The sequence below is a fragment of the Centroberyx affinis genome, unplaced genomic scaffold, assembly GCF_046629955.1.
Source record: "Centroberyx affinis isolate AG114_WGS23_722 - 3 ecotype Tasmania unplaced genomic scaffold, CSIRO-AGI_Caff_v1 ptg000977l_1, whole genome shotgun sequence".
Taxonomy (NCBI): domain Eukaryota; kingdom Metazoa; phylum Chordata; class Actinopteri; order Beryciformes; family Berycidae; genus Centroberyx; species Centroberyx affinis.
Genome location: NW_027279547.1, coordinates 300292 through 312907, shown reverse-complemented (window position 1 = coordinate 312907; position 12616 = coordinate 300292). Strand labels below are relative to the sequence as shown.

The following is a 12616-nucleotide window of genomic DNA, read 5'->3' as shown; positions in this document are numbered from 1 at the left end:
GCTGAGGCAAAGTCACAAAGCAGTTTGCCCAAAACAGCCTGCTAGAGGGAGAAATAGCAGTAACCAGGCTCTCTGATCTCTCTGGCTGGCAGGTTACTGTCACTGATTGGGGCGATGAGAAACAAAGTATTCATCACTTTCATTTGAATTAATATTCTTTACATTCCTTTTCATTGGTTTCATATGAAGTGATCTGTTTGTTTGTTTTTGTATTGACACCCTAAACAAATACAGATAACACTAAAATACATTTAGTACAAAGGTGTGTGGGTGTATGTGTGTGTGGGTGGGTGGGTACACCTGAGAACCGAATGGACCACTAGACAAACAAAAATATTAACATGAGCCGGAAAATACACACAACACATGATTTTCTTTATTTGCTATATTATTGTAATGACTGTATAACTGCCAAAAATTAGCTGGACAAAACTCTACCCAAATTAATCAATTTGACACAAACGTATAGTGACAAACTTAAAGGTCTAAGTTCCTCAACACAAAACAAAAAGAACACAGAAAAAAGAAAAGGGATAGAGGAGCGGCTGTTTCAGCTCAATGCTCGATAGAGAGCAAACACATTGTCCATTAAGGTAAAACTTCCTCGTTAGATGAAAAAATTGACTACAGGGGAGTCACTTTGACTTCCTCATTCTTCCTAATACGCAAATCAACCTATCTCATTACCCATCAGCCACCGACTACAGTCCCAACCCCCAACAACGAACGTCCCAAAGCACCCAGAGTTCACAGGCCGAGCGATGCACAGACGTATCAGTCAGTATATGCAGAACCAACCAAAACTACCATAATCTATAACCCCTCCCTTACAAAAATGATACAATAAAAAAAAAAAATCATTACACATGCCATCTGACCAGCAAAATAGAAGTGATTAGACAAGTCGCCATAACCACTATAGAAAACAGCTCAAATTCAGATCCTCTCTCATGCAAACGATTTTAAGTCAAATATCAAAAATGCTTCTCTTTGCAATAACTTCGTATGTAATAATCTTTACTTCATCTGAAGTTTGTTTGATGCACCTGCAACAACACTGAGCCATCACAGCGCAGCGATATTCAGTAAAGCAACAGTGGAAAGCAGAAAGTGGCTATGCTGTTTTCCATTCTTCCATCCATTTAAACTGCTTCTTTAGAATTTAAATCTGTTGGAATTTGAGGATGCCAGAAATTTCTCATGTATGTGAAGTGTGTGGTGGCGGCTATTATTAGGTGTGTAAAAGTCACTGCCTTGCTGTTCATGCATGTAGCCTAACCTTTGAGATGCAACAGTTTAATTAAGGAACAGCAGTTCAGCGCTAACAATGAGCCTGTTTCATAGTTGTTGCCCTTTATAACCTGTTAATTACAGTGTGCCCTAAACTGAGAGGTACTGCCTCAGCCACACTCTAAAAACATGCATGGTAAATAATATTCCTGCCTATTTTTATTATAGTATCACTGCAAGTAAGGATGTACTGTAAACCATCACCAAGTCATGACTCACTGATATGAATAAAAACTAAACAGGAACACCAAATTCAGCGATGACTTTTCACCTCAAGACCTGTGCTTCGTACTGTCCTCAGGACTTTTCACCAGGGCTATAACTGTGAACTGAAACTTACACTAAAATGCAGTGTGGGAAAAACAAACACTTTCATGAAATGAAAGGAAAATAAAAATGAAATGGAGTTAAACAAAAAAAAAAAAAAAGCCAAAAAATAGTGTCTATTGCAAGGAGAATTAGAGCACCTGATTCCTTATGTTACTGTAGACTAATAGAGGGGCTTGTCGCAATATTTCATTACCAAGCACAACATTCCACAGGCGCACAAGGCAACGTATTGTCTGATTAAAATGGGCAACACCCAGATCTCAGCTCGACTCGGAGGCACTCGCCCAGCTCTCCTCTCTCTCGCATTGCTTTTCGGTCTAATGATTTTTCAACCAACTGTTATGTAGTTCTCCCCCTACACACACACACGGCGCCAAAGCTTGAACATACCCACACAAGCATGCACACTCGCCCACACATAATAAAATCTACACAGAAGCGTATGTACTCGCATCTCTGCTCGCGTGCACACAAAGAACTCCCAGTGTCCACAGCCAGCTCTGAAGAGGCTGGAAGATATATATATATATATATATATATATATATCATATATAGATCATTATTTCATGCTAGTTCTTCTCTGTCTCTTTCTCCGTCTCTCTCGTAGGCCATGAGGCTCAGATCATTATCGTTACCCGCCTCAGATGACTCCTGCTCATTGTGGCTCGACCAGAACACCAAATTATCAACGGCTGCGTGAACCAAGCAATGTGTAGAAATGTTGGTGTGAGGATTCTCATTCCGGCATTATTCTTTTTTTTCCTTTAATGATCTATGTCTGTTCTGTCAAAAGAAACTTGCCACTCGTATTTTGACTCTTTGGTTCAATGAGAAAATAGCATTTAGAGCTAGGCCGCAGATATACTCTGGTGTTTCAATAAAGATTTTCTTTCAGTGGAGATGAAGCCCCATTTAGTCTGGGACAAAGATTAGCCTGTGTCCAGCCTGGAGCTGGGCCACGACAAGGTAGAGTTCAGAACGCTGTCATGTGGGGTTCGGTGCAGTTCAGCATGAAACCAAAACTAACTCAGTCTTAATAGTTTCAACCTTAAGTATAAGCTTTTTTGAAAGATTATTTTTATGGTATTTCTGCTTTTTTTTTTAGAAACTACAGTTCAGAAAGACAAGAAAGAGGAAAGAGAGAGGGGGATGACGTGACCAAGGTCTCAGTCCGGGTTCAAACTCAGGACGTTGAGGTTATATGGTACGTGCCTTAGACTGCTGAGCCACCAGGACGCCCAAAAATAACCTTTGATAATTAGCCTATAACATCTACTGAAAATGAAAATACACTAAAAGACTACATCAGCTGAATTGCAATGGCTAAACATCAACTCCTAAAATGTATTGAACATATGCTACCAGTCTTCATTAGGGGGGTTTGTTGAGACAAGCAATGATAAGCAAAGAGAAGAGGGAATGTACAGTCCACACCCTGATATTAACACGCAGAAATGCTAACATTTGATTAAATAACTGGCAAACCAGGAAAAGCTCCTGCAGCTACCATCAACAAGACACACATACAGATCGCTGAATGTGCGCTATGCTGCAAATGTTTCTTGGGTGAATGTGTGTGTACAGGCACACATGCGTGTGTGTATCAGATGACTAACTATGTGACACCTCCCTTCAGTTCTATCCACTGATATCACACACACACAAACACACGTACACACACACACACACACACACACACACACACAAAAAGAGCTGCTGTTCTGTAATCACCATGGAGGAAGAGGAAGTCACAGCTTTCTCCTCTCTGAACTTAGTGCCCTTAAATCTGAGCTCAGTTTAAGTCGTCATGAGATATTAGACTCACAGAAACAATCCAGCTTCCTGTATGCCTCATGCAGCACACAAAGAGGTAATGAGGAAAGGAGTGAATACTCGTTTTATCATACAGAAGCCTCACAAAATCCATACTCTCACTTGACAGTAAAGGCTGTATAAATGTGACGAGATACTGAACAAGAATACTGAACAAGGAGCATCATTCAAGATACTGATCTAGCTCATGCTGGTCAACATTCTTTTAGCTTCAACACAGTATATCATTCCAACACTCACCCTTGGCCTGGATTTACACATATTCACATCATCTGCACCTTCAACTTTACAGTACAACTGTATTTTAAAAGGACTGAAATGTTCGAAAGCAGTGCATAATATGGTTTCCACTACAGGGTGAACCAAGGCCAGCCACGGTTTGCTCATCATTTAAGATATTCAATTTTCTCCAAAATGAAGACTGTGGTCTTGCAACCTATACAGATGATTTGTGACCAGATCTTACAGTTCAAATTAAATAAACAGCTGATAAGCACCATCTATTCAAACAAATGTGCATAAAACAAGGTGCAACATACGCCGTTTGATTCCTCTAAAGTAACCCTTTTGCTGGGTACACAGCGACTTATGTGATTTATGAAATTCCCTGTCAACTGTCTGGAATACACCTCACTTTCAGCTTTACTAGTCGGTGCAATGATTTTGCTAAAACAATACCATTTTACAGTGCTATGGGCAATTCTCCTCAAAGTCCCTCCACTAATCCTGTGGTTGAGGCTTTTACCCATTATTTGTACATGCACACCCACACCATCTGCCCTTTTAGCTTTACAGTCCAAAGTTCAAAGAGGCCTTCCATTCAAACCCCCACCACTCACCCCGTAGTACAGGTTCTTGGCCAGTGTGTGGACGAGAATCATCTTGCCCGTGGCAGCGGCCCCATAAAGGCAGATGGAGGAGTAGAAGTGGTTGTACCAAAACATCGAGCGGCCCAGCAGAGTGACCAGCAGGGCCACAATCAGCACCGACAGCAGGGTGACGAACCAGCTCAGCACCGCTACCCCTGTGGCGCAGGCCAGCTCTCGCACATAGCGCCCACCTGGGACAGATGGAGACAGATGAATGAACACACACACACACACACACACACACACAAACACACTACATTAGCTTTAAGGACACTGTCAAACTCTTCTCCAGAACAAATACATGAATTGGCCCCAAAAATCTTAATCTTACATTTTTCAAGAATACAATAAGAAAATACTTAAGTACCTCCCAAAGGGGAAAACACAACATACAAGTTCACCACAGCACATGGTGACCTACCGCCGTTGCCAGGCAGCGAGGCCTTTTTGGCCAGGTAGAGGAAGGTGGCTGCAGCCACCACGTAGTTGAGGATGGTGCCGACGCGGGCTGGGTACGCCACCACTACCACCCCTAACAGGTCAAAAAATACCATGTTGCCATGACGATACGCTGAGGAATCGGCCAACTTCTCCGACATCACCAGGTACTTCAGCACCGCCAGGATGTTGTCGCCTATAAACAGGAAGTGAGGTCAGAGGTGAAAAGGTTAAAAGCAGAAAGTGAATAGTATAGTAATATTGCAGGGGAGTGATGTATTCTGGTGATCAGACGTATTGATCTTGGCAGTATTTTGAGTATACATAGACTGGACAGCCAGAGGGTACAAAGGTATGATCCTCACTTGTAACCAACAACAACGTAAAAGGAACCAGGACAGAACAGAATATGATGTGTATTAGTGGAGTGGAGAAAATACACACCGAAAGGACTAGAAATATTATGTGGATGCAAGTCACATTAGTCAAGTTGGACAATTTACTGTTGGGGCAAAAATAGGGTTTGACCACTGGGATCAAAGGAAGGAAGGAAATAGCCAATAAATTTACTCTGTTGTGGTTAAAAAGCTGATGCATCTGAATGAATAGAATAAAATAGAATAAAACCTAGTTATGGGTCAACATGACCCACTGACCAGCTACAACAGGCTACAGTGAGGCAGTGGTCTCTGGCACTCTGACACCGCCACCTGAACTGCATTTTCTGCAGCAATTAAACCATGTGCAAGGAAACACCATGTCAATAATTAAACAAATGAGATACAGACTGGTAAGCAAAGGCCTACTATTGTGTACTGGCTTTTGGTTTGAGATTCGGAAATTTCATTTGGTTTAATTGGTGCTTCTATATACAGTCACACACCCGTTATACACACAGTAAATATGGGACATGTACAGGAACTCACATTGTCAAACTTGCCATGGAATTGGCTACAATCATGATCTTGAATGTAGGAACACAAGGCTTGGAGTCTAGCTAAATGAAGGATCAGAGAGGGGTCACTGTATAAGTTTCTCTGGCCCGAGGCTTCACATTTGCTACTGTGCAGTTCCTCCAAGCTGCGTGTCTTTTATCTGTGTGGCGTGCTGCTGCCTACATATCGACACAGTTGACAGCACACACACACACACACACGCAAGCACAAACACACAGGCTAGACAAAGCTCCATTGTTCTCCTGACTGCCAGGCTCACTGTGGTCAGAGTGTAAACATAACCTAGTGTACTACATTCAGTCGTTTATCTAGGATTTACTGCTTTGTGCCTTACTACATGGCTCCGCTTTGTGATTTACCTAATCCTTTCCTTTCTGAGTTGAACCACGAAAGAACAAAATGATCATAAGACAAATAAAAAATAAAAAAAACACATCATTTTAATCCAGATTAACATTTGTCAATAACAGGTTATGTTGGCATGCCCTCGTTTCTATATCTACATAATATTATCTTTAAAAATAGATACCGATCCAAGCTACGTTTGATTGTAGCTACAGTGCATCTGCAGTAGAACAATGCTAGCTTAGCAGCCTGCCACAAAGCAGATGCTGAACTATGATGAAGTGGGGAGACTGTAAATAGCCGTGTTAGGCCAAGCCTGCTGTGTTCATCACAATAACACAGACCTTAACAGAGCAGACCCACTCCACTTGCCCTGTACTGCAACAACTCTCCACCTTACCACGGCATTCTGTTTTCTTCTTCACAGAGTAAAAACAGCCTCTACTTCTTTCTGAAATCTCTCTCTGTCTTTCTCTAATAATTCATGCCTTTCTCAGTGGGTTTCCAAAGAGGAGGAGGGGGGTTGGTGTTGGGTGTCCAGTTCAGTCCATAATGTGTCTGAGGTAGCTGCTGAGGGAGACAAGACAGAGACTATTGTCTCACGTTTTTAGTGCTGACTGACTGGACTCTCTGCTAAGTCAAAGCAAAACAAATCAGCAACAAACAACATAAGTTAAATGAGGACAAGTGCAGCAGTAAAAGTCTGTGGTTGGTGTGTGTGCGTGTGTGTGTGTGTGTATCCCTCTGTTCTCAGAGTGCTGACCAGTCTGAAATTGGGCAGTGGAAGGAAAAGGAGAAATGCAGTGTGTCTGTTTGTGTTTGCACATGCACAAGTGTCTGACAGAAAATTCAGCCCCTCCTCCTTTACAGCGCTGGCAGGTGGTCCCGCTACACCGACCTAGTGCTGCAGTGACCGCTCTCACCTTGACAGACAGACTGACACACCCACCAACTACCAGCTGCTTAATCTATCTGCAATGACTGTTGCTATCGCTGGTGCTCACTGGAAGAACATCAAGACACATTCATATGCCAGATATATATGGGATTTGAAAACTGATCTTTCAAAAAGTCATTTTTTGTCATTCCTGTGCACATAAAATGCAGACAATGCCAAGCTGAGCACATCTAGGTACAGGTGTATGTGTGGGTGTGTGTGTACCAGCTCTCTGTATCGAGTCCGTCAGGATCCTGTCGGCGGTGTCATACTTGGTATGGTAGATGAAACCGTTCTCAATGAAAGCCAGATCGATCCCTGTGCAAACAGGGAAGAAGTACACAGAGAAGGAGATAGACAGATAAATAGCAAAAGAGAAAGAAAAAGACAAAAGAGAAAAACAAAAACAAAAAAGGGAGAAAAGGAAAGAGATAATATGTCAACCTCAAAGCCAAAGTCTATGCTTTGTAGATCTATCAGGCACTTGTATTATGTTGGACTTGGACAGAGACTGTTACTGTCACAGTCCCAGAGACTTTGTTGGGCAGTACCTGGGATGTTACCAAAGTCCCTGTAGATGCGGAAGTCAGTGTCAGAGGGGATGATGCCACTCTGAAAGACCTCCTGTCCCACCACAGAGGCGAAGGGGTGTTTGGCAGCATGGACATAGGCCTGGACAAGCCATGGGTTCTCTGGACCTGGTGGGACATTTTACACTTTACCAAGTCTTTGTCAGATAGTAAGAAGAATCATTCCATGGTCACAGGAGTATTGTCAGGGCACGATGTCTCCGACTCTTTGCTACTGGCTGTATTCAAATATTGCACTCCTTGTAAGTCACTATTGATAAGTGCATCAGCTAAATGCCTAAAATGGCAATGAAATGGAAACCTCAGTGAACCATAAATCAGATTGTCAGCAATAGTAGCAGCTAGCCACAAGCTAAATGGCTGGAACAAGGGCAGAACTGAATAGTGATTCCTAGGACTTTGACAGTGTCTCAACTTCAAACTGTCCATCTCCATAACAGGGTATGGGTGTAAAATGTATTTGCAAGCTTTCCCAAGTCCCAAATGCATGTTAGAGCATATAAACTTCTATGAAAGGAGAACAAAATACTGACAGGCTACACATACAGCATACCCAACAGAAATACACAGGGCACACCTGTGGGGAAGCACACTAAAAAACACACTACTTCCCACAAACAAGACTGGTTTGCCAATCAGCAGCCAAACAGCACACACACACAAACATACACACACGGTATGGTACCTGTCTGGAATACGACCTCCTTGCCCCCAACCCCAGCAGCCTCCAAGTTGATGAAGGCTCGCACCTGTTTGGCCCAGGGATGCTGGGTAATAAAACCGTGACTGGCCTGATGGAGGGTTGGAGAGAAAAAGAGGGAGAGAGAGCGTGATAGAAAGAGAGAGACAGAGTGCAAGAGAGAGAGAGAGAGTAAGAAACAAACAAACAAACAAACAAACACGAAAGCAAGGAAAAGGAAGATATAAGAATTGGAACTGACAATGCAAAGTGGTGTGGAGAGAGTTAAACAGCCATATAAAAGTCCACAGCGTCTCTCTCTCTCTATTTTACCTGCAAGACATTTTCCTCAGCCCCGTTAAAGAGGAAGACTACTCCGTGGTGAAGAGGAGTAGACAGGTTGGCTAGAGAATGAAGTACCTCCAGCATCACTGCACAGCTCACTGCATCGTCACTGGCACCTAGGACAGGGGAACATGTGTGTCAAGGTACTAAAAACCCTTTCATTACAGAACCATGTGAGCTCCTAGCTGCCTTTGCTGGGCTTGGCCTACCTTCTGAGCTCACATGGAGCTATAGATACAAAGTCGTGTTGACAAACATGTGATCGTGCACCCACATTAACAGTTTATCTTCACTCATGTAACACGCTACACCCAACTGTCCTGACCCAATGGCAGATTTTGAGATAAGGAAACATGCAGCTGACAACTCTGATGTACACTTTGATAATACAAATTCACAAATACACAAGAATGAAGTGAGTAGTAGTGAGTTCCACCTGAAAGCTGAAAGGAAAAAGAGAATAACTGACAGAAATTGAGAGAATGAAAGAAAAGAGCGAGCAGTGGAGGAGGCATGTGACGCAGTCAGATCAGACAGGCTAGTGGTGAGGAACACAGTTTACGAGTGAATAAGAAGAAAAGAAGAAAAAAAAACCACCCAAAGATCAGAGAGGGAAGCTGAGACAGAGGGAGAGAATCATGTGCTTCGGCTTTTTTGGATTGGACAAGTGTTAGCAGTGGGGGTGGAGGCTTGTTCACTGGAGGCCTGGGTACCATTCATTCTGCTGTCACTGCCACTTATTGTCGGAGACAGATTAATCTTTGTCCCCCCCCAAAACAAACCGCTGTGAGAGTTCAGAAAATGTGATGCACAGATGCATGAATTACAAATCAAAGTATGAAAAGATCACCTGTGCACACTATAGCTTTAAGATGGAAAAAGTAAAAACAGATACTTTCTGGAGTCAATTTTCAATTTATGTAGTGAGCACCACTATCCAACCACATTCACGCATACATGCATGTGCACACAAACCTCTTCAATAATGTGTCCAAGACAATGCATTGCCTCTTTTTTTCTTTTCATTGTCTAAGTAAGTGTTTTGAATTCCTCCAAATCTGAGCACAGGGTTGGTAGGCAGTGGTGTATGTGTGCTTTCCTGTTCCACACCTCTGGGATCAATTTCCTAGCTGGTGCAGCTGCATGTGTGTGTGTGTGTGTGTGTGTGTGTGTGTGTGTGTGTGTGCATGTGTACTCAGAGAACTTTTCTCTGCAAGGGACTCTAGGGTGTGGAGACCAGAGACCTGTGAAAAATTCCTGAATTAAAACCAGACAAAAATGTGATGACTGAATACAGCAATGTGCTACCTATCATCAAAAAACGATGTTATTACTGTACAATCTAGATGTGATCCCTTTATCCCTCTAAGCAACTTCCAGTTTAAAGCAAAATGTGGTGGTTTGTGGTTGGGTACAGGGAGTGCTCTAGACCACTCTTTTCTAGATTTGCTTGCTTGAGCCGTTAACTATGATACACTGAACAAATGTGTGGTCTACCCTACTGTACTGCATTAAATGTGACACAAATATGAGGGGCTTTTGTAGCAAACACCTGAGGACTTGTATGTTGCAATTTCCACTCATAGAAAATATTCATACATCTGTGTCCTAAAATTTGAATTCACAGAAAAGTGATTTTTAGACCTGTGGCTTCAAGAAACTGCAAAAGAGGGGCAAAAACAGCCCTACAGGGATTGTGTGGCCAATCAGAAAAAACGTTTACAGCCACCACTTCCTGTTTGGTGCTGGCAATCTAAAAACAGTTTTCATCATACAAACATCTCATCATCATTGTATAGATGTCTTCCTCCTTATGGTTCCCAGTGTTTTATCACCAAGTATTTATCATAAGATATTCATATTGATTAGGTAAACATTGGTAGGCAACTAGATACAATACGTTTGATTCTCTTGGAGAGAACTCCTCGCCAACCTCCATTTTAAAATCTGGCAAATTTAATGTTGCCTTGTCAGCAAAAGATACATAGGTCATAGAACATCACTTAAGACATTTTACATATTGCTAGAGCAACTGGAAAATGTGGCATACAAGTGAAAAAACAATGTATTGGATATAAATCAATGTACCTGTAGATAGATTGGAATTTTAGCCAGTGAGGAAAGAAGTATGTTCTCGTACCTGGACTGTTGGCCACTGTGTCAAAGTGACAGTTGGCCAGCATCAGATGCTGCGCCCCAGCCTTGGGCTCTAGCTTGACAGCAATGTTGGTGACATGGTCATAGAAACTGGTGAAGCCCCCCAGAAAGTCAATGGAGAAGGAGCCCGTAGGACGCTGTACATCCACTGTAAGCCGGTGGGGGCCCGCTGCACTTTCTACCCTGATGTGCTCAATCTGCTCCAGTAAGTAGTCCACCGTCAGTATTTCATTCTCCTGGCTGCCCACTGGCCGCGGGCCCACGCTGGTTATGCGTTCCAAGTGCCGCCTAGGTTGTGTGTGGAGCAAGGTTGGAAAAGTGACAGATCGAGAAGGAAAGAGAGAGAGGCAGAGACAACATTATGGTCCTGTTAAACTACCAAAAGAGGCCTTAAAATAAGCAGCATGCTTTTTCAATCACAACATAGAACACATCTTCTTATACTAATTTCTCTGCAGTTCCATGTTACTATCATTTCACTGCTTCAGACAGTGAATCATCATTAAATAAAACACACATTAAGTCGCTCCAATGAATATTCCCACATTATGTGAATGCAGCATAAAGCCTCTTTCACCAAGAGAGGCGGTGTCATAGAAATGGGACACAGAAAAGGCAGGGAAAGCAAGACATCAAAGAAATAAACACTAGTCTCAAATCGATGCATTTGAAAACAACCACCTGGCCCCGATTGCTTGAATCGGTGATATCTATAGACCTGGTGTATCTGACTCCAATCAGATGATCATAAAATTTAAATCCTGGTATCTACAGAATGAATGATGGGCAAGACACAAAAATAGTGTGGAGAGACAGTGAGAGACATCAATGAAGAAAGGGTGAATATGTGTGTGTGTGAACGAAATAACCCAAATATGGAGGGGGCAGGCACCGACAGCCTTATACTATGCCACTAATTCACTTTTCATCACATTTTTTAAATATATGGCTGCTTAATAAAAAGTTCTATTAAGTATTTAATCCCAAATTGTTGCCAAAACCTTTTTTTGTCTTGCCTAAGCCTACTTCCTCCCATCACCATTGCCTCAAGGCCGACATTTCATTGGATGCAAAGGAGGCCTTTGACTGTGCTGAATGAGATGACCTCTTCTTTACGCTGGGGAAGTTTGGCTTTGGTCCCAACTTTATCTCATGGATCAAGCTCTATGCATCACCTATGGCTTCTGTTCTTACCAATAATCAGTCATCAGATCAGTTTAATCTGTACAGAGGCATGATACAGGGGTGTCCTTTAAGCCCCCTCTTATTCGCCATTGCTATAGAACCTCTTGCCAGAGTTTTGCAGCAGAACGAGAAAATAGAGAAAATTGTATGGGGAAACTAGACTTGTAAGGTTTCACTCTATGCTGATGTCCTCCTCTTCATTACAAGTCCTGAGACTGCACTCCCTAACACTGTCTCACTTTTGTTTATTTCTGAATATGAACTTATTTTACCTTGAATTCTTTCCCCTGACCCTTTGAGAATTTAAATTTACCACAATCCCACTTCTTCCACCATTTATAGGTACCAAATTGAACACATTTCCAGATTTTCCATCATCGCCACCCAAACCAAACTTGGATCCCATCTTCTCTTTGCTCTTGCATTCATGCCTAAGGAAAATTATCATATCATATAACTACATCACCTCTATAAGTATACCTCCTTTAACTATTGGAAAGCAACACTGGAAAACAAGCTAGGTTTTGATATTCTGAATGATATTTGGAACAATGCCCTAGAGTGTGTACACTCATCTATTTCTGCGTGACAGTCTCATCCAGTTCTGATGCATTACAAAAGTGCATTGGTTACACTTTTCTAAAGCACTGGCACAGGCACAA

General features: G+C 42.3%; 1 protein-coding gene across 1 annotated transcript in view; it reads right to left on the bottom strand.

Moving 5' to 3' along the window:
* The window catches only part of LOC139646328 (endoplasmic reticulum metallopeptidase 1), a 28594-nt gene that overhangs the window by 12503 nt on the left and 3475 nt on the right, over nucleotides 1-12616 (bottom strand). Inside the window, exons 2-8 of the mRNA XM_071522336.1 lie at nucleotides 10753-11057; nucleotides 8601-8728; nucleotides 8274-8379; nucleotides 7550-7696; nucleotides 7224-7316; nucleotides 4744-4956; nucleotides 4293-4513 (exon numbers count right to left, since the gene is read on the bottom strand). Of these exons, the coding sequence (XP_071378437.1) occupies nucleotides 4293-4513; nucleotides 4744-4956; nucleotides 7224-7316; nucleotides 7550-7696; nucleotides 8274-8379; nucleotides 8601-8728; nucleotides 10753-11057 (1213 nt within the window). The remainder of the gene's footprint in view (nucleotides 1-4292; nucleotides 4514-4743; nucleotides 4957-7223; nucleotides 7317-7549; nucleotides 7697-8273; nucleotides 8380-8600; nucleotides 8729-10752; nucleotides 11058-12616) is intronic.